This window comes from Moschus berezovskii, chromosome 7 (genome assembly GCF_049115385.1).
Source record: "Moschus berezovskii isolate FMDL1 chromosome 7, NW_MosBer_1.0, whole genome shotgun sequence".
In the NCBI taxonomy this organism is placed as follows: Eukaryota; Metazoa; Chordata; class Mammalia; order Artiodactyla; family Moschidae; genus Moschus; species Moschus berezovskii.
The window spans coordinates 62873194-62900423 of NC_142466.1; the positions used below are offsets into that span (position 1 = coordinate 62873194).

The 27230-nt window shown below is 39.5% G+C and overlaps 1 protein-coding gene across 6 annotated transcripts in view; it reads left to right on the plus strand.

Moving 5' to 3' along the window:
* The window catches only part of TLE4 (TLE family member 4, transcriptional corepressor), a 153542-nt gene that overhangs the window by 42505 nt on the left and 83807 nt on the right, over positions 1-27230 (plus strand). For 4 of the 6 annotated variants that reach the window (XM_055426929.2, XM_055426930.2, XM_055426931.2 and 1 more), the window contains exon 6: positions 13040-13114. The exons of the other annotated variants lie outside the window; for them this stretch is intronic. In XM_055426929.2, coding sequence (XP_055282904.1) covers positions 13040-13114 — 75 coding nt within the window. The remainder of the gene's footprint in view (positions 1-13039; positions 13115-27230) is intronic. 6 annotated transcript variants of the gene reach the window in all.

Here is a 27230-nt window from a genome sequence, read left to right on the forward strand (position 1 = left end):
GTGGTGCTGAGCAAGACTGGACTGGAATTAATTGGCTCAGGAAGTCGTACCCTGTAGAGGAAAACCGTAGGGAGATACTGGCAACTCCTTTTCTGCTTTAAGCTGGCAGGAGGGGCGTCATAATCTCACTGCTATTTATTTCCCTAATTCTTTTGACATTTCTTGCTTGAAATCCTTGACATGTGTCATGAATGACCTGTGTCACAGTTTTCTAAGTCCTGATTCTGTATATGTCTTCTCCTCTGCTTGCTTTGGATCTAATTGGCTTTTCTTTTTTTAGTTTCCTAAGGTGTGTGTCTATCCTTTAATGTGTGGGCTTCTGACATGTTTGTTCCTGTCCATTCCAGACCTCTGTGATGTTTTGTGTCTGAACACTGCCCACCTTGTTTCCTCTTCTGGGCATTCTGTGAGTGTCACACTCCTCGCTTCTATCTTGAGGCCAGATGGACTGTAATCTGGAGGGTGGGGAGGAGACAGGTTATTAGAGGAAGATGAATTCTATTTCCTGTCTCTTCAGAGGCATGGAAAATCACTCTTGCATGGCTGCAAGCGTCACTTGGTGCTGGACTGAAGGCTTTTAATCTGATCTCTTAACACCAGCTCTCTGTGTGACAGTCTTGCTGCCAGGATGGCAGCTGCGGTGTTAAGAATTCATTGTGAAATATTTTATTTAAAAATTAAATGAAACTAAAAGTAAATAATAAGTGGTTTTATTTCTAAAAGTATTTAGAAACAAAAAGACTAGTCCTGAAGACTATAGTGTGTAAGCTACAGGACAGTGATTGGAGGCATTTTCTGGAGTTTTGCAGGAACAGGAGGTAAATTTCCAGACATCTAAATAAGTCTGTTTTTAATTTAGCTCCCTTGTGCTGATTAATGTACCTACTTAATGTAGCTTGTGTCTAGTATACTGCATTTTCTAAAATTAAAAAAATGTATATATAGTACTGGATGACAACTATTGAATAAATTTAGTTTTACCTGCAAGACTTTTGGGGGGAAATAAATTGTATAATTATAGCTCAAGGGTTTGGAGTATGTCTACGTATGTAATATCAGAGAAAAGTATTTTCTTATTAGGTTTCACTAAAACACTTTAAAAAATTATAGCCCATCTCTATTTCAGTGATGTGCTTACTGTGCTCACAGCTACTTTCAGAGTCCCAGAGATATTGCCAACTGTTTACATGAAGTGAGTAATCATCTCTTACAACTCTTAAAAATTTCACAGGATCCTTAAATCAGGATTTCAAGAAACCTATGAGTGAGTCCTCATCTACCTGAAGCTGCTCTTTTCTCCCACTTTCTTTTGGCGTTAGGGGATGGGTAAGACTTCTTTATATCCTGTGGCCCTCAGATTTCTTCTTTAAAAGGCAAATCTCAAAGTAGTAAATGGGAAGTTCTCTGTCTCACTTCAAGTCTCGTTTGCTGAGGAGGAACTGTTGGCAGTTCCATAAGCAGGAGATGATCAGGGATGAAGATGGTTATGTCTGAGTCCAGTGCTGGGCTCCCTGTTACAAATTGCGTGGCTTACTATAACCTAGTTAAACTGGGTGACCTTTCACAAGTGATTTGCCTCTTTAAGCCTCAGTTTCCTCATCAATAGGATGATGTTAATAATAGCATGGAGCACATATGATTGCTGTGAGGATTACCTGGGATTGTCCGTGTGCAGCTTGGCACATAATAATAAGCAGCTATTGAGGCTGACTGGCAATAGTAGCTGAGCAACAGCTGAGAAGCTCTGAGTTTACTTCTAAGAGGACCTGGAGCCAGGCCTCCTCCCCTTTTACTCACTGCTTTTTGGAAGAATGAGTATTGCTTATTTTCCTCTCTGATGTCCTTACAGAGGAAAAAGGTATACATTAAAACAACCCAGGGTTGTGAACTAGCTGAAAATTCAGTGAGGCATATTAGATAGCCTCAAGGGTGATTCTCTTCTGGCTCCCAAAAATAGTTTTCCCATTTAGCAAATACCTGTCTCTCCCCAACCAGCAAAGATCCAGAAGGGTGACAGCTTTTCAAGGTGTTCAACCTGTAGAGCTCACCTCAGGAGATGCAGTGATTTTGGATGGGGTCTGTGTTCTACCCATAGAACTATCAAAAAAAGAAAAAATTTCTCACCGCTGTTGGGAGACTGGCTGTTTTAAATACCTGGCGGCTTAGCTGGAGTTAATTTTGTTTTTCCAAGTAGTTTCTGTGGATGAACTCTCTTTTTTCATCAGTGATTTCAGGATATAGCTTGAAGACCCTTAGACCTTAGGAGCCCTCATCTAAATTGAAGAATGCCCGTATAAGTCCATACTTAGGGACTTATCTCCAGTGTCCTCTTGCCCCCTTTCCAGGGACATACATTTAGGGAGATTCTAACGTAGATTGAAAACTATGTGCTGCTTGTTACACCCTGGCAGCAGGGCACAGTGTTTCTGCTAATTTGGCATTTCCACCAACTCTACCTCTTGCTGACTTTATGCTGGGAGAGTTCATCTCTGTGAGTTGTAATATTCCCATACATGAGAGGAACCCCTTTTGCAATGTGTATTGTATGTATTAAAATGTAAAGCACTGGGGATAGTAAATGCCAGTAGTTGTCATTGTTTCAGCATTTCTTAGGAAATGAATTTTATTCCAGCTTATTTTGGGTCTCAAGGCATTTGGAGAGGAGGGACTTGGTAAAAACTGGGGGGAGTTGAAGGTAATGCTTCCAAAAGGGCTGGCTGGCTGTCTTCCTGTGAGGTGAGCTAGGCCTGCAGCTCCAGGGGCTGCTTCCAGCAGTGGGTGGTTAGCTTCACACAGACCATCTTCCAGAACGGAGGGAATACCATCTTTCAGAATGGAGGGAATATTTTTGGGAAACCAGTAAGTATTCTCTTATCCTATTAGATTAAGCATTAAGTAAATATTGGGCGCAAGCTAAGGATCTTACTTAGGAGACATTTGTGCTTTTTGGACTTTCCCCCCCTTGAATTATAAAATGGAACAGTTTATTTTTCAGATGGTTATGGAGTATGTTTCATGGTGACCAACAGGTGTTCTTAAGACATTTGAGAACTTCAGAACCCTAATAGGTCAGTAGATGGTAATGTATTATGTGATAGTTGAAAGTCTTCTTTCCCCAGAGTAATGTTTGTATTTTTCAGAAACTTGTTGCTTCCCTAATAAGGAGCAGAGTTCATTGAAAGATTAGGTTATGCATGAAGCAGTGTACTAAGAGCCCAAGGTCAGGCAGACTTGGGACCAGATCCTGGCTTAGCCATTTGCTTCTTTTATCATGTTGAACATGATACTTTTATTATTTTTTTTGGATTGAAGTTTTCTTATCTGAAAAATGGGACACCTGTACTGCAGGGTTGCTATATGAGGACTTCAGTTCAGTTCAGTCGCTCAGTCGTGTCCGACTCTTTGCAACCCCATGAACCGCAGCACGCCAGGCCTCCCTGTCCGTCACCAACTCCCAGAGTCTACCCAAACCCATTAGTTGTCGATTAGTTGGTGATGCCATCCAACCGTCTCATCCTCTTATCGTCCCCTTCTCCTCCTGCCTTCAATCTTTCCCAGCATCAGAGTCTTCTCAAATGAGTCAGCTTTTCACACCAGGTGGCCAAAGTATTGGAGTTTCAGCTTCAACAACAGTCCTTTCAATGAACACCCAGGACTGATCTCCTTTAGGATAGACTGGTAGGATCTCCTTGCAGTCCATGGGACTCTCAAGAGTCTTCTCCAACACCGCAACTCAAAAGCATCAATTCTTCGGTGCTTAACTTTCTTTATAGTCCAACTCTCAAATCCATACATGACCACTGGAAAAACCATAGCCTTGACTAGACGGACCTTTGTGGACTAGTGATCATGTAGAAGACCTAGCTGGGTATCAGACTGCTGTTAAGGAGACTGAAGGAACAGTGATTTGGGCAAGTTTGTTTTCCTTTCAAATACCAGTTTGCATGGAAGCACCTGTAGCTAATTTGGTGACTCCACAATATTGTAAAGTCAACTTCCTTCTATATTGATGTTCATCATGCCCAGCACCACCATGTCCTCCCCCAGCCAGCAGGAAGGATGAGACAGGACATGTGCTTTCTCTTTTTTAAGGACATGATGTGAATGCTGCTCCCATTTGTGCTCACTTTGCAATATCCAGTGCCTGGTTATGTGCCCATAGCTAGTCGCAAGGGAGACTTGGAAGTGTAGTCCTCGCCGAGTATGCCCACCTAAAACTTACACTAACAGAAGAGAAAGGATTTCAGGAGACAGATAGCAATTGTTTCTAGATACAATGCTATGCATAAAATAGTGAGCATTATTATTATTGCCAGTGTTGATTTGAAGGGAAGTCATATTGAACCAGTGGTATGTGTTTGTTACAAACTTTAGCTCTGACTATATAATCAGCTGCTGCTACTGCTAAGTCACTTCAGTCGTGTCCGACTCTGTGTGACCCCATAGACGGAAGCCCACCAGGCTCCCCCGTCCCTGGGATTCTCCAGGCAAGAACACTGGAGTGGGTTGCCATTTCCTTCTATATAATCAGCACAACCTATATTTTAGCAATCACATAAAAGATAATGCATAGTTCTTGTTATAGAAATCTCCTCCAGGGTCTAAACTGTAGGGAAAAGAGTCACCCATCAGGTATTGTTTATCATTCATACATCCACAGAGGGTGAAAAGAAACAGGACATAAACAGTGATGGGCCCTGTGGGCTGTCTAGATCTAGATGCAAAGCCTGTGTTTATGCCCATACTTTATGAAAACACAGAGACTTGTGAAGATACCTCTCAACTGAAGAATGGGATATAGGAGGTCACTCATAGGCCTACCATATTTTACAGTAGCCTTGCTGGAAGGAAAATGCTGCTTGAAACTGGAAAAGTTGTTGTTAAGGAAATCGCTTCTAATAAGTGGAACATTTGTGAGCCCTTAAAATTATATCTATCTCAGACATACCCCTCATCTATCTCAGACATACTTTTGTGCATACATCTTGTCCTTGAGCTGGAGAAAATGGAATCAAAATTTTTTGACAATTTCCTTCCCCTCCAAATCATGGAAAATAAATTGGTTAAGTCATTCTTGGTTTTGTGGAATTTTAAGACATCTCAGAAAAAGTAGCTCAGGTTGATTGTTTTGCAGGATCAAATTTGATCCATTTTAGTGTCTTGGACTTCAAGCCATTTGTATCCACAGCCTGAAGTAACCTGAAAGGTATGTTTGTACCTTACTGGACAGGGTGAAAGAACAGGAAGTGGTTCCTTAGGACCAGTGGCTTCCTAATTCCCATTTATTAAACCATGGTCATCATTAGATTTGGAGAAATGGCATTATTCATCTTTAACTTGTTTTCAGCAGGTTGTTACAACTTGTTTCTAGGGCCTTCAGTGCCAAGGAGATAAATATTACCCTCCTTCTCTAGACCTTTGCAATTCCTTTGCTAAGGTTTTTTATTCCCTGAGTTCTTTAAGCAGAAAGCAGGCTTCTTGGAGGCTGTGGAGGAGCCCAGATTGGAGTGAACAGCTCTTTTTGCCTTGGATCTGTGAATATTAACTTGGAAAAAAAAAAAAGAATTCAAATCATTTTAACAAAAAAGCTCTCTGATCATTAGAATTTTTAGAAGTAAAAATTTTAAGCCTTTTTACTTTTGTTCTTATATTTATATAAAGAAAAGGGAATATTCCAACTTGAATGCTTTTGGGGACAAATTTAATTTTAACTCAAAACTTTTTATTTCCTTGTTAGCTTTTCCAATGAGTAGTAAGTAGTACCAAGTAGTTGTGTTTTCACCAGAATTCTATAGGTTTATTTAGGTAGTCTGCCTTGCATTTAAATAGTAGAAAATAATACACAATTATATAGTAATTACAATTATATAGTACTGATACCATGCATTTAAGTTCCAATAGACTAAGATAGCCAGTCAAATCAAATGACACATGAATTTCTGTTTCATATTTCTGCTGCTGCTGCTATAAATTTGGTCCTTTTAATTTGGTGAAAAACAAAACCTTTCACTATGTTATGAGAGATGGTTGTATGTGTAGTGCTTTTTTTTTTTTTTTGGCACCTAGCTTAACATGATACTGAATTACTCAGAACTGCATTTTGCATGTATAGAAAAACTGTAAAATAGAAGTTGAAAAATGTGATCAGTCACTTCCATATTGTGCCTTAGGGAGGAACTGAACAAAATGCAGTGGTTACATGCACTGGTGGCAGTGTTCTCGCCTCATAATGGCACCAGGTTACCTTGTTTTATTCCTTGTTAACTTTGTAAGGAATCAATGGCTTGTGGATAACATGGTTTGATGTAGGAGAGCTTGGCTGAAATCACCAGAGATCCCCTGATAAGTATGCAGTGACACCTGTAAGACCATCTTCTGAGATCATTCATTAAGTGCCAGCCACCTTCACCGGACACGTCTGCTTCGCAGTCAATGCCATTTTATCAGTGTTGGAAATGTGTTGTGGCAGTGCTGTTATATTTAAGGAATGTCCTAAAATGACTAATACACCTGGATTGGGGCTTTGGAGGATTTGTACCAGTTTTCTACTTTTTACACTGGGCAACCTTTCTGTAAAACATTATTTCTTACAACACTGAGTGAGGTGTCAGAGAGCATAATCCTGCCCCAAGTTCCGTGGTTGACTAGTTGGCTTGTTCTGTATGGTCGTGTATTTTGATTGACAGTTGGATACTTGGTGAGATCCTTATGGTAGCATCATAACCTGCTTCCCCTTAGGAATTGAAAGATGGTTCTCAAGAGGGGGAACATTTTTCTGTAGGCTTTTTTGCCTTGCATCTGTGAATATTAATAAGAAAAAGAAAAATGATTCAAATCATTATTTTGAACACAATCAAATGTGGGCCTCCTTCCAAAGGCAGCAACTCTTATCAATATGTGTCCAAGAAAATTGGTGCATATTTGAGAACCTGACTCATTTCTTTGACTTTTTGTTAGATAGCAGTTGGATTATTATTGGACCTAAGCTTTGTGGTACCTTAGGTTAGAGCTTCATTGTCCAGTATAGTAGCCATAGCCATAAGTGGCTATCTAGATTTAAATTAAGGTTAAATATGAGTGGCTTTGTGCCTCAGATAGTAAGGAGTCTGTCTACAAGGTGAGACAGGTTTGATCCCTGGGTCGGGAAGTCCCCCTGGAGAAGAGAATAGTAGTCCACTCCAGTATTCTTGCCTGGAGAATCCCTTGGACAGAGGAGCTTGGAGGGCTATAGTCCATGGGGTCTCAGAGAGTGCACATGACTCGAGTGACTAATGCTTTCACTTTGACTTTTCAAAGTTAAATATTGTTCAGTTTCTCAGTCACAGTAGTCAGGTTTTGCGTGCTCAATATCCACCCATAAGTGGCTAGGCACTACAGCGCAGATTAGAACATTTCCAACTTTGCAGAGTTTTGTGTTGGAAGGCTCTGGACCTGTAGAGCTTATTGGACGTATCAGTAAAGAATGCCCTGCCTGCTTGTGAGTGAGAATGAAGAAGACAAGGCCACATGGTCAGGACGAGAAAGACAAAGTGCGTTCTGAGAGCCAAAGTTCCACAGCCAAAATTGTTTGGAAAGGCCTGCATACGTATTTGCCCTCTTTTGAGATTTGAAACTGAGCAGATGAACAGTTTGCCTGATGTTAGTTGAATTAAATCTTATGAGTTCTAAAATTTTGTGTAAGTAATACCTAATTTCTTAGGGGACTAACATTTCTTGGAATAATATTTAGGAAAGACTTACTGGAAGGATTTTGGTTAAATTTAAAGCTTATTTGTGTTAGTAAACTGCTGGAAAAGGCTCAGTGGGTTTTAGTCTGACTTAATAGACATGGAGTGACACTTTTACTGGGGTTTGATCTGCTCAGGATCCACTTGAGTCTGGATGGGCATGTTGGGCACAACCAGAGGAGTATCTAGAGGGATGGGTCTCTGAGAGACAGTGACCTCGAGATGTTTAACCTGGAATGGAGAATACTGAAAACATGCATCATGCCATTTTCAAATCTTTGAGGTGCACTACTGTGGAAGAGAAATTAGAGGCAAGTTGGGGGGGAAGAAGTTACAGGGAGGTCGAATTCTACTCAGTGATAGAGCCCATTGCCCCAAAATGGATAAAACTTGTGCATGAGGTTGTGAGTTCAGGCCCCAGTATCTTTCCCCTTAGAATATTGCATTAGCTCTCTCCCTCTAATGTGGTTCACCCCACTGCCATCCAGCTTCTTCACTATTACCAGATCCATCTGACTGAAATGCAGAACTGATAGCACTCAGCGGCTTAAAGATTTTAAATCAGAAGTATCTCTCCAGGGTAAAGTCCAGCTTCTTTGCCTGTCATGCAAAGCTTTTCACTGTTTGGCCTCTTCCTGCCTCGCAGAGTTCACTCCCCACTAGTATGTGGTTCTGTGGAGTATGCCTGCACCATACTCAGATGACTTCACAAGCCTACCTTTGTTGTCCTTTTTGTGAATACCTCTTCCACTTGGAAGAGTTTTCCTTGTGTGTCTTTGCTATGCCCAGGAAAGGCCTCAGAATCCTATCTTTACTTATCTTTCCAACTTTGTCCCCTCCTCCACCGTCCTTCTGCAGCCACATATCTTTCTCTTCCTTGATAGACGTGCTTCTTCATACTTCAGGACGTTATCCAAGCTGTTCCCTCTGTCTCCGCTTCATTTCTCCTTGCTTTTTACTCACAGAACTCCTGCCCGTTCTCCTAGTCTCAGTTGTTAGGTCCACTTCATCTTCCTACAGCTCTAAGGTTTGATTAGCTGTTTTTCTGATGAGCAGTTGTGTAGCATCCTGTCGTCATCTTTGTGGAAACAAACTATCCTGCAATTGTAATTACAAAACCTCTTGAGTATTCACTGTCTTATTCATTAATCTCGGTTCCTACCAGAGTGCTTCACACACAGTAGGTGCTTAATAAATAATTGAATGAATGAATAAGAAAACAAAGCCTTTCCTTGTTGCCTCAGGAACTGTGTTGACCATTCCTGCTAATAATCTTCCTTTGTAGTTTAAATTCTTGTATTATGCTCTGTGTGAATTGTGTGTGTGGGGGGAGGGGAGGGACATGACGTGTGTGTGCTCAGTCATGTCCAACTCTTTACGACCCCGTGGACTCTAGCCCTCCAGGCTTCTCTGTCCATGGAATTTTCCAGGTCAAAATACTGGAGTGGGTTGCCATTTCCTACTCCAGAGAATCTTCCTGACCCAGGGCATGGACCTGCGCCTCCTGTATCTCTTGCATTGGCAGGCGGATTCTTTACCACTGTGCCATCTGTGGAAGATATATGTGTGGGGGAAGGAGTGGCATTATCTCTTGCTCACTTTTGCAGCTCCGCATATCTGGAGAAGAAACCTAGTTCCTTATATATATCTGTCCTTACTACCCCTATGAAAAAGAGAGATAATTTTAAAAAATCTTAAGTTATGATATAGTGTTTTAAAGTTTTTTTTTAGATTTAAAAAATTTTTATTGCCATTCCCCAAAGTATTGCCATGGCAGGTATCGTCCTAATAGGGCCCTCTGAGAAACATGCGTTCAACATATAAGGAATATATATTCTAGTGGTTTGTAAATGCCTGATTTTCAGTAGGCTTTATTGGACTTACATAAGCTTATATTGTTTTAGTCTTTCTTGTAGGAAGAAATGTTTTCAGTACTTCAACTGATTAAGTGCAAAAGGTAATTTTATGATGATGAAAGTTAAGTAGGCAAGTGATTTAATGTACAGAGTTTCGTTTTACTAGTCCTTTTTTACAACCATGCATGTATGGTTCCCTGAATCACAGTATTTTATTGAGATGTAATTTACACATCATAAAATCATTTTAGGTGTGCAATTCAGTAATTTTTAGTAAATTTCCAGAGTTGTGCAGCCATAATCAGAATTGAGGTATTTTTGTTTGGCTTTTTTTTTTTTATTTTTTTAGAAAATGATAAATCACAGTATTTTAAAGAATAAATATCTGAGCCCTCGCCCCACCTTTTTTTTCCTCTTCCATATCCCAGTTGGAGGCTCCTCTCTCAGAGACCCATGGCTTATTAATACATTCCTAGTGGCGCCTTACTTGGTGATACTGATAGAAAGTTCAGACTGGGAGTTTGTATCTGAGTGAGCAGCTTGAGCAGTGAGACTGGTCACAGGACTCTTCCTCCTCCAGATTTACTGGGGCTAGAGTGGCTGTCACTATTTGCGGTGAGGCCACAGAGGAGATCGGCAGGAAGTGGGAGAGGAAATGAGATGTGGGTGGAGTGGGAGGAGAGGAGCAGATGGGGAAGGGGAAGACAAGAGGAAGAGAGGGCAGACATAATGGGAAAGCCATCACGGTTCTAAGAAGATGTGAAAGCTTGCTGTATCTTCTGAGCCAGAGAGCTTATGTGTTAAAATTTGAAAATGGAAAAACAGTGCCTCTTTGGGTGCACTTGTGAGAGTATTTTGGGTTTTCTTCCTCCAGTGTTCATTCTTTTATGATCCTTGCCCTTCCTGCTGATTCTTCAGGGTGTGATACAGTATTACTGTGTGGCTGAGTGAGCAGTGTCCAAGTGTTTCTGGTGCTTTCAGGACTCACAGGGGAAGATGCATTCTTTGTCTTAGGGAGCTCCTGTTGAAAAAGTCCTTAAGTGCCACATGATTCACAGTTGTAAGCAGAAATAGGGAAGTAAAATCCTGAACTACAGGTAAAGTTCAGTTGTGGTATTAGCCCATGGCCATTGCCATGATAGAAAAGGAAGGAGCTGAATCATGACTTCCATTGTCATTTTAGCTTTTTAGCAAGAGTTTCTATAAAAGCATCTGATGTCAGTGTTACGGTTCACTGGTGTGTTTCTGGTTTTCTCAGTAAATGTACCTGATTTTAATGCCAAGTCAGAAAGATATCCCTGCTGCCTAAGGCATCTTTGCTAATCTTGGCGGTTGGAATCCAGTTTATGAAGCAAGAGTTGAGTGATCTTCATGGTAGAAAGGTTCTAACAAGATGTATTTTCTGCATCTCTCTCTCATGGAACTGTTCTTTGAATACTTAATGTGAAGGAGATGATATTTCAGTTATATGGAAATATTTAAGTAATGTACAGAAATGGCACAGGGTAAGAGCTTTTAAAAACTTGAGTTTAACGAATGGGTGCATGAATGGAATGAGATACGCGTGTTGGATAAGTGGACATGTATTCCTTTGGCTTTCAGTTTCTTGGAAGTTTTGAGCAGCCATTGTTGAGTGTTGGAAAGTAAAAGGTAGAAAATGCCATAAAAATTTTTGTCCATAAATTCACTTTGAGTATTAGCTAGTTCCCAGGATCTTCTGCAGGGTTTTTGTTAGTTTGTTTTTTCTACTTTCCAAGTGCTGCTGTTTTTCACTATGCTGATAACCAGATTTGTCCTAAATCTAAATATGAGCTCTGTGCTTGGCACATGGAAGCTGTTCAGTAAACATATATGATATGGTCAGGTAGTCTTCAGAGGAGAATATCTATGATTGGCCATTTTTATCACCTATGCCTCTCTGTTCCCTCTAGTGTTTACATGAATCTTTTTAGGATTTTTACTTTCAGAGAAAGAGGAAAGTGAATTATTTCACTTTGGCAAATATTTTGTTTTAAAGATGGATAGAAATATCTATCAAGATTTGGGGGATTGCTTCTGAAGCTCTCGTTTGGAAATAAACTCTTGCAATTAAAAGAATCAAGGTATAATGCACGGATCTATTATTTGACAATTTTCTTTGCTTTATTCATGGGCATAAAATAAAGATTAGGAAATCAAGAGTGAAGACACCACATGTAGATAAACTAAAGCAGTTTCCTTTCCCATATCACCTCTCCAACTACTATCCTACTCAGCTGGGAGATGGAAATAGTGGTCACCAAGTTTATCCCAATAACCGTGTATTTGGGGACTTTGGAATGTAGTATTAGGTAGGTCACTTATAACTGATGGCCTTGCTCTTTCTGTGCATTAAGTAGTGTATGAAAGCTGAGCTTCATAAGCACTTCAGATCAGTAGGGAAATTAGTACATGTCTTAACTGGAAGCAACCAAGAGAAGACTCTCCAACCACACAGAGGAGTACCTGTTTCATTGCACAGTCTCTGGCTCTTCACTTATTAAACCGAGTTGAAAAAAGTACAGGGAAGACCTATTTTAGACTGAATTGAGTATGTACTAGAGTGTTCAAGTGTATTTAGTTGGGAATAATATTTACATTTTGGGGTACTTGTATAAGTACTTGTGTATGTCCAGGTATGAGTACCTCCAGGCAGAGATTTCTATGCCATTTAACTTTTCTTATATTAGAAAAATTACTAAAGTCAGACATTGCTCTTTCTCTTTAGAATTGAATCGTGGTCAGAGGGATTTTCTATACTCTCCATCCTAAAGTTTTCAAAAGAAAAATAACTTTATGATTTTAGTTTTCCTATTGCATTTGAAAGAAATACCTGAAGTCCTTAAACTTTACTGCTGGCAAGAGTTGTACATTTTTAATATCTTTTAAATATGCAGCCATTCCTGACAGAGGTAAAAATATGAGCACTTTTTCACGTTTACAGAAGAAACATAAACACTGAAGTCTGTGTGTCCTTCTAGTGTCTTCTCTAGCAAATACCAGGTGGAAACTTAAAAATAAGTGCTTATAGGAAATATTTTCACAGCATATTTTTTGTTGGTGGCAGAGAGTAAGGGGATACAGAGAAACCAGGTGGGATCGGTTGTTTTATTTTGTTAGTATATCGGAAGATGTTGGGTCACAGTGTACTACTGACTCGAAAGTACAATTTAATTGCTTCTATCAGTTGTAAGTGAGCATCCTTCATGGGGCGCAGGGATGATCCCTGTGATTGGATGTCCAGTTACTCCTCAGCTCTGTAGACGCAGAGGTACCCTAGACATTTAGTCTTTCACCACTCGGGGCTTTTATTTGAATATGGAGACCCCCTGAATCCTGTTTTGCATGTAATTAAAGTTAGAGGACATGTTAGGAAAAGCTGTTCTTGACTGACCAGAAAACAAATAATTGTATTCTGTTTCTGATCTTCATTTATAGCACCAGCAACAAGTGGTGCAGGCTGTGGAACGGGCCAAGCAGGTGACCATGGCAGAACTGAACGCCATCATTGGGGTACGTGGCCTTTCCATTTTAGCTTGATCATCTTAGTGTTTGTCACTGGCTCTCTCTCACTCTCTCTTTAAATTTTGTTCAATCGAAGAGGCAAAAGGCAATAGAGGACCACACAGTGAAATGGAGCACTTTGCCTTCAATCTCACAAAGTTTGATGGCTACCTCAGAAACTCTGGACACATTCTCACCAATTCCAGTTGACATGTTCCTGAAAATTCTTCCCCTGGGGAGACGGGGTAGTTCTTTTTCATAGTATTTCTTTCCTTCGCAATCAGCCTCTGTCGCTAGCCTATTGCCAGTCAAAAGACACAGATTGCCCTAATGTTAAAATGACCTGATTTCTTTTATCTTTCCTCAAATATAGATTGTCTTAATACCATGTTTAGTGAAATAAAATATACATTTTCACATCTCTCTGCTACTCTTCCTCCCCTTTGATGAGTGGTTCTTAGACCAGTGTCCATTTGTAGTGAAAATGATAGATGAACTATATAGCTTTTTGCAAAATCAGCGGCCCAGTTGGAAAATCCCTCATAGTACCAGTAATGTTGCTTAGAAATCCTGCTGGAATTCATGGGTTTGAGCAGTTACTCCAATTCTGCTTACATTTTTGTTCTCTTCAGTTAAGGTAACCATTAATAAAAAGGTGCTAAAACTTAGAAAGGCAAGAAATCCTAGCTGAAAAAAGCACAATATTCACATCTCTGTTTATGCAGCTGTTAGGAGTGGTTCTCTAGGTTATTTTAATGAAGACATGTCAACTGTACTTTCCTCTTTCTGCCCCCCCCACCCCGCCCCAATACTTTCTTTTGTGTATAGATTATACACAAAAGTCTTTTCTCTTTTTTTGCCCTCAGTGTATCAAACACACTTTGAAATGCTAATTATTCCATTTACTTTCATTAAAATTCAAATTGCTGAGTGAAGATGAGGATAAGGGTCGCCTGATAATCAATCTGAAGTGAAGATATTGCTTCAATTATGCCTCTGTCTTTTAACAAGGAAATCAGAACTCTGGGATGGCTGCCGATGGTGGTGGAGCTATAGTCTGATTGCAACTTGTTTTTTAAAGGGCTATTTTGAGCTCTATTTTGTGTCCCTCTGACCACAAGAAAATACTGGTAGTAGATTAGAAGGCATAGTAAATGGAGAAGAGTAACCTTTATTTCCTTGGAAGTGCCCCTTGGAAAGAAGAGGATGAATCACAACAAGCCATGTAGAGACTCGTTTCTTGTACATTTTCTGTGTTCGGGGGGTAGGGGAGAGATGAGAGATAAATACATTTCACAATTAGTTTTTATTTCCAGAAATTCCAGAGAACGGCAGTGTAATAATAATATATTTTTTTTTAATCACTGGGAAAGCTTGAATTTTCATGTTAGCGTATATGTACATACCAGCTGTTTTTGCTTGGAGCGCTTGTGTTCCTGTTGGAATATAGTTCGGTTACCAAATCTCTCAAGGTCACTCGGCATAGAACCTATTTTTCCCACCTGCTATCCTGTCTCCTGTCTAAGGAGAGAATGTGTGGGTGAGGACCCACAGGAGAGCCTCTTAGGTCATTTCTAGTGTGGTGTTTATTTTTATATGAGCTTCTGAAATACAGGTAGCTAGCCTACCTCATGTCTGATGGGCAGCCTTTTCTGGAATGTTTTTTGTTTCTTTTTGAGTCTTATTAGTTACTGTCTGTACAGTGGCGAGATTGATCTAAATCAAAGCTGCATTGTTTTGTGTTGGATGTTGCTTAAAGATATGAGGGAAGATATAAAAGCAGAACAAGTTCCCTTTCTTTCATCACATCAAGTATATTTTTAACATTGTTTTATATCTATTTCATTTTTACGTACTTTGTTTTGAATGGGATGGCAGATTGCCTTTTCTCAGGCAGAAGATGATTTATTAGACTGTAGCTGAGTAACTGACAGACATATTGTGCATATATGGGTTTAATTATTAAAGCTAATTTCATTTGGTGACCTAAAAACTTATTTGAAGGACTAACTCAGTAGAGCTGCACGCTACCAAAGCAGTGTGTGCTGTAGTTTGTGGATATGGTGGCAATTCCAAATTATTTGTATCTGAGCTGAAAATGGAATCAAAGTCACGTAATCTGACTATTCTGAAAAACAGATTGCAGAAATAGAAAAACAAAACCAGCAGTTTTGGGAAATCACAAACCAAGTGCAAAGGGAAGAGCCCCATCGCAACCAACTCACTTGAGGCATTTCTGTGGCTACTGTTCTTTTTCTTTGTTTCAGCCCTTCTTAGTGCCTTGTGTCCAGTACCTTTCAGAGTTACAACATTGTGTACCTTTAAATGCACCTGCTGCTGTTCTGTGCCCCGTTAGGCATGGCTATGTTGTGAGGTGGTGATATTTTGACCTGCTACCAAAAGTGGTGAGGGGTCAGTTTTAGATTTTTGTGACTTAATTTTTTAGGTAGTCAACAGTGATTTTCTGCACCAAGGGAAATTTCCCTCCTGAGAGGCAAAGACCCATCTAAGCCCCTGTAGACCTTCATTTATTTGCTACTGCATATGTATCTGTTTTATATGTAGGCACACCATCCAGACAAGCGCAAATGTTCCCCAATTTAATGAAATCTGATGAAGCACCTTTTTAACTCTGCAATATTATTCTACCTTCGTTGGTAAATGAGCCAAACCAGTGATCCATGCAGTTTAAATGCAAAAAGCTGAAGTGAGCCTGAAACCTGGAGAGGCGGCTTGTTCTCTTGACAATAAGCTAGTTGTGTTTAATGGAATGAAACACAGTTATAATGATTTCTTTCACAGGTCATGTTCAGTTTAAAACTGTTGATAGATTGAAATAAGTTAAATATCATTTGTCTTTTATTTGTAAGGAAAAAAACCCAGGGAAAGGCCTGTGTTGTTTTCTATAGTTAATATTTCCTGTTTTGCTTTGAATTGTTCGTTTTTCACATTTCCTTGAAGCTTTCCCAGAGTTCCTCCAAATGGGCTGTGGGAATGTTCTGCATCTAGTTAAATCATGTCATGTGTCCTGCTAGCCACTGTGTTTTTAAATTAGAATCTCACTGTTGGAACAACACACAAACTGTAGTTTTAAATCAGTAATATGATCTAATTAGAAATGATGTTTTCATTTCCTGTATTATTAAATTGAGTCGTCTGACTATCTTAAAATATTTTTTAAATCCATTACACTATATAGTCAGCACATGCTGTGTGAATGTGGTCATGCTTAATAAAGGAGGCTAAGTTCCAACTTCATAAGAATTTCACCAAAGAAACTACCATTAAGAAAAAAAGTTTTGTCAGTATGGACATTGGAAAAGAAAATGTTTGTCCTGTAAAAATAGGAAATGGGGTTCCTCTGGATTCCTTCCTCCACTTTTTTAACCTCTTTGAGGAAAGAAATGATATAAATATGCATTTTTTTAAAAAAGCACACCCCCTTAAAAAATCCTTAAGAACAGGTATGCCATGGTGTCGTAGGAAAATGCAGTTTAGCACAAGAAATGCTGAACTTCAATTTTTAGCAGTGACATTTTAATGATAGGAAGTCTGCAAAATTATTTGCCATCAATTGTGAAGGCAATAACAAGCCTTGGTGGTTTTTCACACTCTCTGTGTTAAGTGCTTTCAGAATGACAGCGTAAACTGTGTTAGAGAACTCCAAGGAAGTAAAACTGATTAAAATGTTCATGCTTGAATGGTGCTGATGGAATAGTTCATTTGGACTTTCTCTACCTCCTGCAGCTCAAGCTGAAATATTAAAATTCAGTGGATTTAAATCTCTCTCCTCTCAGCTCAGGAAAAAAACATTACATTTTAATAGGTTTTAAACCCATAATTCATTGGTTTGGAGCAGCACTATTAAATCTATTTAAATATTACTTGTATTACTAAGGAAATGATTTAAATGACTCTGCCTTTACCATCCTATGTATTTGAGTTAGTTTAAAAAAAATAAAGACAATACCCTTGGGGTTTTTTTCCCTTTCATCTTAGCATTTTGTTTTATTGTCCTTGGCATATGATTGGCCCTTATATTATACACACACACACACACACACCCCTGTATGCATTTCAGATTGGCATTATGGCACGACATCTTGCAGTATGACAGTTTTAAAATGGTATGTCCTTTTTCCATTATAGATTTAAAAACAGCCATTTTAAGTTTCAGAGACATTTAGATCTACCATTATGATAGTTTCCCTTGTTGTCTTTATAAACTAATTAGCCATTAGGCAAAAAACTCCCTGATAGATAGGAATATGTGTATATATTAAAAATATGTATATATGTGTTTTCCCCTCCTTTATATCACAGCCTCCAATAGCACAAAATTTGAGATAGAAATACACCTACTCTTTTTTCACAAAAGTAAAATTTGAAGTATCTGAGAGCCGTACTTTTTCTCTTCTGTGTTTGCTAATAAAGGGCTTTCCAGAGGTATTGTTAATCTTGCAGTGGTTATGCTATTAACCCTTTGGGCGCAGATATCTCCGCGATGCGGAAGCGTTGTTATCCTTCCTGGGCCCACCTTACCCTCATACCCTCCTTATCTACCTTTCTCTCTAGTCATTGCCATCACAGGTTTTTTTCTGTGGCTTGGCAACACCTCTCCTCAGCTGAATTCCTTCACTGAGCGCTCCAGCTGGATGGAGCTCAGTTGCCTGAAGTAGTGATTGACTACCTTGTTTTGAGGTTCCGTCCTTCCCTGATCACTTTCCCCAGAGCCACTCCTGTTCTGGAATCACTTCTCTGGATGCAGCCATGCCTTGTCCTGGAGGATCTAAGAAGCTCAGTATTTAACCTCATAGGCCTCAACCTCTTTAAGGGGGCTTTCTGGTATAGGCAGGCAATTGAACTCAAGTGCCACAGTCATAGTTTGTTTTCTGATGTGAGTTCTATGCATGAAACTTTTTTTTTTAACATGTCAACTTTTACCTTATTTTTTAAATGACTGCTTTTCAATGAACTGACAGTAACTGAAAGCTACTTTTCAGTGAGCTTCCCTTTCTTGTTATTCTCCTATCTGATTATTGCTGGGTATTTTCTAAATATATATAATGTGGAATAAACTTAAAAACAAGCTATAAAATAGATTTGTGTTTTATCAGAGATTGTTATTCTAGTTTTGTCATTACAGTGTGCCTGGAGCTTAAAGTCTTTACAAAAGTGCTGGCCATTGGCTACCTGATGTACACAGGTTGATGGGATTAAGGTTGGGGGTAGGGGGTTGGTCTTCAGTTGTAGGGCTTTGCTTACCTGCTCTCACAAAGCATGATAAACATATGATTGTATCTAAGTCAAAGAAAGCAGTTTTAACGTCAGTCTACACATTTCTCCATCTTATATTGGTATGTCTGCCCTCACTTTTTTCTTTAAACTTGTTCATTTATTGGATCAGGGGATTGTGTTACTACTGAGTGATGTAGCTGTAATCTATTCTTCACGCTATAATTTGATGAGGCTCTAAGAGGCAGTAATTTCCTTACACAACAAAGACTGTCATATATTTAAGTAATTTTTTTAACTCTGTCTCTACTTCAGAACTCTCTAAAAAGGATAAGGAACAGAATTTCTGATTTGTGTTTATGATATGCACTCTGTTGATTTCTGTTATAAAGCTTCTCTAGAAAAAATTTCTAGAAGTTAGTTAATTTTGTTTTTATTTGTTGTTAACTTGACATGCTCCTGTTTTGCTCTTGTTGCAAGAGAAGCCCTTCACTCCCTCCTTTCCCCTAATAAATGTATTTCCATAGCTCCAGGTAGAGTTAAGCAAACAGTGTTAGAGGAGCTGCATAATGTGTCTGGGTGGGTACAGGTGACTTAGCTTAAAGCACATGGGCTTTGGCTTCCACTAGAAGAAAGTGGAGTTACCTATCTGTCTTTCATTCACACCAGTACACAGCAGGTTGAGCCTGTGTTTGGGGTCCAGGGGACTGACTAGGTGGAACTGTTACACAGAAAAGATTTCAGTCAAGGCAGCTTGCAAGCTTGCACATTGTTATTCCTTTTTTTATTGGTTGAGAAGTGAAAGTGTTAGTTGCTTGGTCACTTCCAGCTCTTTGCTACCCCAGGGACTATTGCCTGGCGGGCTCCTCTGTCCATGGAATTCTCCATGCAAGAATACTGGAGTGGGTAGCCATTCCCTTCTCCAGGGGATCTTCCCGACCCAGGGGTTGAACCAGGGTTTCCTTCACTGCAGCAGAATCTTTACCGTCTGAACCACTAGGGAAGCCTCTCTCTACCCTGAGTCCCCTCCTCCCCCTACCAAGTTTTGCTTCCACTTTTCTAGTTCTCTTACTGACTTCTTCCCAGTAATGTTTCTACAAGGCAGCATCACCAACTAACTCCCATGTAGCCAGACCTTTTCCCTCGTAGACCCAGCCTGCCTTGTGTCTTCAAAGCTGGGAGAGAGAAGACAGGCTCCCCACCAAACAGTCAATCAGAGGATAGATGCCTTAAACTAAGTTTAAAGGACTGTTGGTGTGTGTCCTCCTCAAAGCTCTCTAGGATATCAATCTACTTAAAAATACATTTGTGATCTTATCTTCTAAGGACTTTTGTAAAAAGATGGAAACCTTTTATAGACTAGCAAGAATAATTTGCATCAAGTTGTTCATTCGTTGCAGCCTGTCAAAGAGGCACATTTCATTTTTACTTTGAATATTTTTAAATGTCTTCTGAAATATGTTCTGAAAAGATCCTCAGATTACATTTAAATCATCTTACTAAGATTTTGATATTTGTAAACTTTTTGGTTTTACATTTTACCACATGTAAATCAACTTTTATTAGCACATTTTAATTTCGATAAAATGTTAATGTCCAAGGACAGGAAAATAGAGAAACAAGTAATAGCAAACATGGTAAAAATTAGGCTGCATTTATTTATAAATCTGTATTTTTTTTTTAATATTTGAAATAGGGAGTTACCTACTCATTATTAATATTTTGTATATTTTAAAATATTTATCAGGATACAATTTACATAAAGTAGAATTTACCCTTTAAAGCTTATAGTTTTATGCATTTTGACAATCCAGTACAGTCATGTGACTACCAACACTATCAAGATACAGAATATTTCTCTCCTGCCTTGCTCTGCCACCCCAAATCCCCTTGTTCTTTGTGGTCAGTCCTTTTCCCTACCCTATTTCTGGCAACTGCCCATGGTGGTTTTTTTTCTCTCAAAATGATCCTTTTTGATACTGTCATATAAATGAAATTATGCATTGTGTAGCCTTTCGAGTTTTCATTTTCACTTAGCAAAATACATTCAAGATTTGTCCGGTGGTTTCCTATATTGGCAGTTAGTTCGTTTGTATAGCTGAATAATATTCCATTGTATGAATGTATCAGTTTGTTTTAGCCACTTATCCCTTGAAAGGGACAGTTGGCTTATCTCCAGGGTTTGGTGATTGTGAATGAAGTGCTAGTAAATTAACATACAGAGTTTTGTAAATTTTGTTGTTTTCCCCAGAAGTTGTCATGGTTAGTATATGTTTAAAATAACTTACATGCTGCTGTTCTTGTAACTGACAGTTTCCCAAAATGACCATCCTGTTTTTCTGTCTCACTAATATGTCCGAAAGAACCTTTGCTCCACATTCTTTAGCACTTCAAATAGTAGCTTTGGGGCATTTTTAGGCATTTCCAATAGGTGTATAGTAGTACTCGTGTTTTTGTGCATTTCCCTAATAGCTAAAGATGTTGAGTGCCTTGTTGTGCTTATTTGCCATCTCTGTATCTTTGATAAGTATCTGTTCAAATCTTTGCCTATTTTTCTTCAGTCCGTTTTTTAATCATTAATGAGATTTTTAAAAATTATTCAACATAAATACTTTATGTAATTTTTCAAATATTTTCTCCCAATCTGTAGTCATCCTTTAATTTTTTTTTTTGTTAGTGTCTATTGAAGAGCAGGAGTTTTTAACATTGTCTAATTTATGACTTTTTTTTTAGTGAGTCTTAACTATTGATGTTGTTTCTCAGTAAACTTTGCCTCACCCAAGGCCACAAATGTTTTTCTTTTATGTTTTCTTGTAAAAGTTTTACTTTTAGAACCATGATCCAGTTTTAGTTAAATTTTGTTTATGGTGTAAGATATAGGGATTTGGGTTGAGTTTCTTTTCTTTTTCTTTTCCCTAGTTGAATATTTAATTCAATTGTTCCCACACCATTTGTCGAAAAATCTATTGACTGTATCGTGTGGGTCCATTTTCTGGACTCTTATTTTGTTCTGTTAGACTGGGTGTCTTTTTTGGGGTTTCTTTTGCCAGTGATGACACACTGTCTTGATTTCTGTAGATTTCATTATTGATAATTCCCTAGTCCATTTCGTGTTTTTTTGTGTTCTTTTTTCTTGATTGCCTTCTTTCCCAGTACCCCTCAGAACTCTAGTCCTTAACTGTTAGTATCTGAGAGACTGGCTGATGGATGAATGGGAAGAATCCAATCTCAATAGCACAACTTTATCTCATTTTAAAAATGGGGTCTGTTCTGCCTCTAGACTCTTCTCTCTAAGATGCCTGCTTCTGCCATCTCCCCCTGTCCCCAGTACTTGTACTGCTCTCCTACAACTTCCTCCTGATCGGGTTTCTTGTTTGTGCATCTGTCTTTGTCGTCTTCCTCCTGCACACAGCAGCCAGAGTGGTCTTTTTCTAAAATATTAATTGGATCTTACTGCTCCCCTGGTTCTAGTTTGTCTCTGATAGCTGTTTATTTTGGTTAAAATGAAGTCTGAATTTCTTACCATGGCCTGCAAGTCTCTGTGTGAGCTGACTTTTCATCCACCTCTTCGATTTCACATACTCTTCACTCTCTTCATGTGACTGTCTTTCAGCCCCATTGGTCTCTTTCTTCCATCCCTGGCCACCCCAGGCGTCTTCCTGACTGAGTGATTGTGCATCAGCTCTTCTATCTTCTAGAAACCCCGTCTTCCATGTCCTGACGTGGTCTTCCTCATGCTCCTCTTTAAAATCTCAGCTTAAATGTTACCTCCTGAGAAAGGACTTCCCTAGCTGGCAAACTTTTGTAGCTCTTTCACACACCCAATTCATTCTTTGTAAAGTAGCCTGTTTTTATTTTCCTCAAAACTTTTACCATTTATTTGTTCATGTGTGTTTGTGAATTTCCCTTCACTGGCAGGTGGGATCTTGTTCCCTTTTATAGTCATGGGGCCTAGAACAATATGGAGCTCATTGTTTTCAGTAAATATTTGCATAATACTTATAACTGTTCAGTAAACATGCAATAATTTGTTTATTTAATAACCGTTCGGTAAATATTTGTTAAACGAACAAATATTCTATTTTGACCTAGCATTTTGGTTTTTTGCCCCATAATTTTGAGCCAAGATTGAGAAGAAGGGAGTATGGACTCATTAGAAATATATAATCCTGTGTATCACTTGTAGGGAATCTTAGGAATTTCATTTAAGAGTATTTTCATCCTATGGATGAAAACTATAGAATTCAGGGCTGGAGAAAATAGCCACAAAAGTACTGTCCAGTTTTCTAACATTGTACGGTTTGTAAGCCTGTTTGTTTTGATGACTGTGACATTTTTATTTTAGAACTTGAGGGACTTTTGTGTCAGCTATTTCTCTAGATTTACATCCCTATCCTTATGTTCTTCTCCCTCAAAGGGTAATTACAAATAGGCATTTATGGAGTATTTGCTTTATGTCAGTACTGTGCTTAGCATTTGCAGACATGATTTTGTTTAAGCTTCATAGCCACCCCAGGTGGAAGGGAGTATTATTGTCCTAGCTTTACAAATAATGAAACTGAGGCTCTGAAGGGGTAAGTAGTTTACTGAAGGTCACACAGGGAGGAAGTGGCAGAACTGGGGACCAAACTTAAGACTGATTTCAGAACACACCCATTTAACCATTTTGTTACACTTGTCCCTTATTCGTTCCCTAGACTCTGTTCTTTGACTCTGGGATCAATAGGCTCTTTATCTTGAGATCCAGTGTAGTCTTGTCCAGTGTTTAGTGTCCAGACCTCAGTGAGGGAAGTGAAATCGAGTGTGCCTGATATCCATACTAATTGGTTAGGATAAGTTGAAGTGTGTATAGTTCCACATATTGGTTGAATACTCCTGATTCATACTATGTTTCTTCATGTCTGTTGTAACTTCAGTTTCAGTTCAGTTTCAGTTCAGTTGCTCAGTCCTGTCCGACTCTTGGGGACCCCATGAACCGCAGCTCGCCAGGCCTCCCTGTCCATCACCAACTCCTGGAGTTTGTACAAACTCATGACCATTGAGTCGGTGATGCCGTCCAGCTGTCTCATCCTCTGTCGTCCCCTTCTCCTCCCTCTTTCCCAGCATCGGGGTCTTTTCACATGAGTCAGCTCTTCATCAGGTGGTCAACTTATCTACAACATCTACAGCGTCAGGTGTTGTAACTTAGTGTCATATATAAGAACTGAAAGTTGTCATAAGCACCACCACCAAGACAAGTGTTTTTAACCTAGGGCTTTGGGTCTTGGATTTCATGCTTGGTCCATTAGCTCCCTGAAGCATTGGAAAAATTGTGTGTTGGGGGTTGTGAAAGATGTACATTGTCCAGAGAATAAATTTTTGTCTTAGGTTCACAAAAAGTCTTCAATGACATAAAAATTGTTTGAGCCTGTGCCTTAGCAAGAATCAAAACCTGCACAAGAGCCTGATAAAGTACTATACTTTTTTGGTAAGAGTGTAGACAGAAGGCAGTTGTCTAGAGCATCATAAGGAGACATTGCTGCATAATTGTTCAGAAACTTGTAAATCAGAAGTTACACTGAATTTGTTTCTAAATAGTGCCCAGGGGATGAGGGAGTTTCTTGAACTATTGGTGGGTAAAACTAAAAAAAAAACTGCATTGTGTTGATATTGTCGTGAGTATTGTGGAAAATAAGTTAACCACATTAAACCCTTAATCTTGAACAACTAATGATAATGACTGCTTGGGACTTTTTTTTGAGGGGGGAGGGATTAACTGGAGCCAGCAGCTACCTTCACATAACTGTATCAAAAGAAAATGCAGGCATGTAAACCTTTGAGAATTCTTTATTAGTCTCCTGTTCATACATGCATCTTTTAAAGTTCTGAGACTCAATGATGACTAAGAACTGGTCCTTGCTTCTTGGTCCCTGTGCTTGTGATTTCATGGGATGGGTAGATCCATAGATGGATAAATCATGTTTATGCAAAGTTATAAATCAAGCACATGGGGATACCAATTAGGATAGCAATTAACCATTGAAAACAAAAGCCTACACATAAGCTCATCAGAGGAAGTAGTGGGAGAGGGGGGTGGATAACTTCTGGAGGACCACAGCAGAGGGCTGGACCAGTAGTGTGTCTGTGTTGGTCCCTCAGTCTGACTCTTTGTGACCCCATGGACTGTAGCCCACCAGACTCCTCTGTCCATGGATTCTCCAGGCAAGAGTGGGTTTCCGTGCCCTTCTCCAGTGGATCTTCCTGACCCAGGGATTGAACCCAGGTCTCCCACTTTGCAGGCAGATTTCTTTACCATTTGAGCTACCTGGGAAGTCAGTAAGGGGGATATAAGTAACTTAGAATGCATAGAGTTTCCCAGGAGAGTTGGGGGACTCCAATTTTTGAAATTATCTCATTCCTTTATGAGAAACGATGTGCTTTTTCTCTTATTTCTCCATCTTGAGAAAAATTTTATCCATCATATTTGGGAAAAACTGCTTCACTAGATCTCTTAATACTGCAAACTTAAATGATGATGTTGATCTAAAAAGCAAGGCCTAGAGCTAACCCTAAACCCCTAAAGCTTTTAAGTAAAACTTAATGGCACGTTTTTCAATCCTTTTTAAGGCAGCTCCGTGGCTATTCTATTCTGTGGGTCTCATGCATTTTTTTCCCTTGACAGATTCAAGTAAAGGGGGGGAGAGTTTATCGTGGTGCCCAGGTTGTCTTCTGTGACTGACAGGGCCGGGGCCATTGTGATTCCGTAGCAAAGTGGCAATCATATGTATATATATATATTTTATTTCCCCAGATGTTTCTCTAAGTTGACTCACAAAGCAATTTATGGACACAGTTAATATCTGAGAAAAGAAACTGTTGAGGGCAGGAGTACAAGTCAAGCTGCTGTCTACCTGGATTGAAAACTCAAACGTTGTTTTGAGGTTTCTTTCAGCTTGTATCCTCAAATGGTCTACAAGCAAAGATAATGTCAAGGCAACTTTTTTGGTTGTTTCTTCAGGCTCAACCTGTCTCCTACTCTGGAAGGGAAAACATCCAGGTGCTCCATCCAGCCTTCCTCACAGATGAGCTGTGGGGCATTAACTCTGTCCAAGGCAATGAGATGTAAAGAGATGCCCCCCCCCCCCACCAACAGAAAGAAAGAGAAAATTGCCCTCCTTCTCTGCTTTACCTTGGTTGTATAAGGGCAAGTTAATGTTCAGTGCTGCAGCAGCCATTTTGGGGAAATGGCATGTGAGAGGGATCAGGAAGACCAGAGATGTTGACCCAGAGCCTTGATATTGCTATTATTCAGCCAACCCTAAACTTGTTACATGAGAAATAAAAACCCCTATTATTAAGCCACTTTTATCTGGGTAGTCTATAATTTGCAGAGGAACTGTCTTAACTGATATACTGTTGAACCATGGTGACTCTCCATACATATCAGACAGAATTGGCAGCCTAACCTTTAACGAATTGAGGGACCACTTAAATGAACTCTAATATCTATACAATGGCATGTACTATATACCCATTACAAGTGATGTAGTCAAAGCATTATTTAGGGGTCTGGGAAAATGTTCTCTGATACACTGAGTAGGAAAATAATCATTTTAAACTACAGATAGCATGATACTATTTTTGTTTAAAATGCTTATATATGCATTGAAAAAATGCTGGACGGACTCATTAACATTATAGTTTCCTTTGGGTGGTACGATTATATGAGACTTTAAGTTTCTTTCCATTCTGCTTGTTCACATTATACATAAAACTTTTCTAATCGTAAAAAAGCTATAACTGAACCTAAAACTACTCTATAAAGATATTAATTAAAAATTATAAAGATTGTACTTACAGGTTCATTTCTCCTCTCTTCTGACCCATGTGAATAAATAGTACAACCATCTACCCCGTTGCTTGGGGCCCATCTTTGCTTTGGAAGCCCAGGTGGCACAGTGGTAAAGAATCTGCCTGCCAGTGCAGGAGACACAAAAGACGCTGGTTCGATACCTGGGTCAAGAAGTTTCCCTGGAGTAGGAAATGGCAACCTACTGTAATATTTTTGCCTGAAAAATTCCTGGACAGCAGAGCCTGGTGGATCCATGGGGTTGCAAAGAGTCGTACACGACTGAGCACCTTCCACATATCTTTGCAAGGTATCTTAAATTTCTCCTCCCCTTCTTTTTCTGTGTGTGTGCACGTGCTTGATCAGTCATGTCTGACTCTTGGCAACTCCATGGACTGTAGTCTGCCAGGCTACTCTGTCCAAGGAATTTTCTAGGCAAAAATACTGGAGTGGGTTGCCATTATCTTCTCCAGGGAATCTTCCTGATACAGGGATCGAACCTGCATCTCTTGGCATGTCCTGCATGGCCAGGTCGGTTCTTTACCACTTGAGCCACCAGGGAGGCCCTCTCCTTCCATAAACGTGTCTTTCAGTGCCATCTCCAGAATAGATCTTAAGTCCTCCTTCTCTTTTCCACTTGCACTGCTACAACCCTAATCCAAGTCATCATCAATTTTTCGTTTGAATCCCTTTATTACCTTCGTGCTGATCTATCCTTTCATCTTGGCCACTGTCAGATGTAGTCTCCACATACCATTATGAATGTTTAGGTTATATAATACTCTAGCTCAGAATGCTTATTCAGTTCAGTTCAGTCACTCAGTTGTGCCTGACTCTGCAACCCCATGGACTGCAGCACCCCAGGCTTCCCTGTCCATCACCAACTCCCAGAATCCACCCAGACTCATGTCCATTGAGTCTGTGATGCCATCCAACCTTCTCATCCTCTGTCATCCCCTTATCCTCCCGCCTTCAATCTTTCCCAGCATCAGAGTCTTTTCCAGTGAGTCAGTTCTTTGTATTAGGTGGCCAAAGTATTGGAGTTTCAGCTTCAACATCACT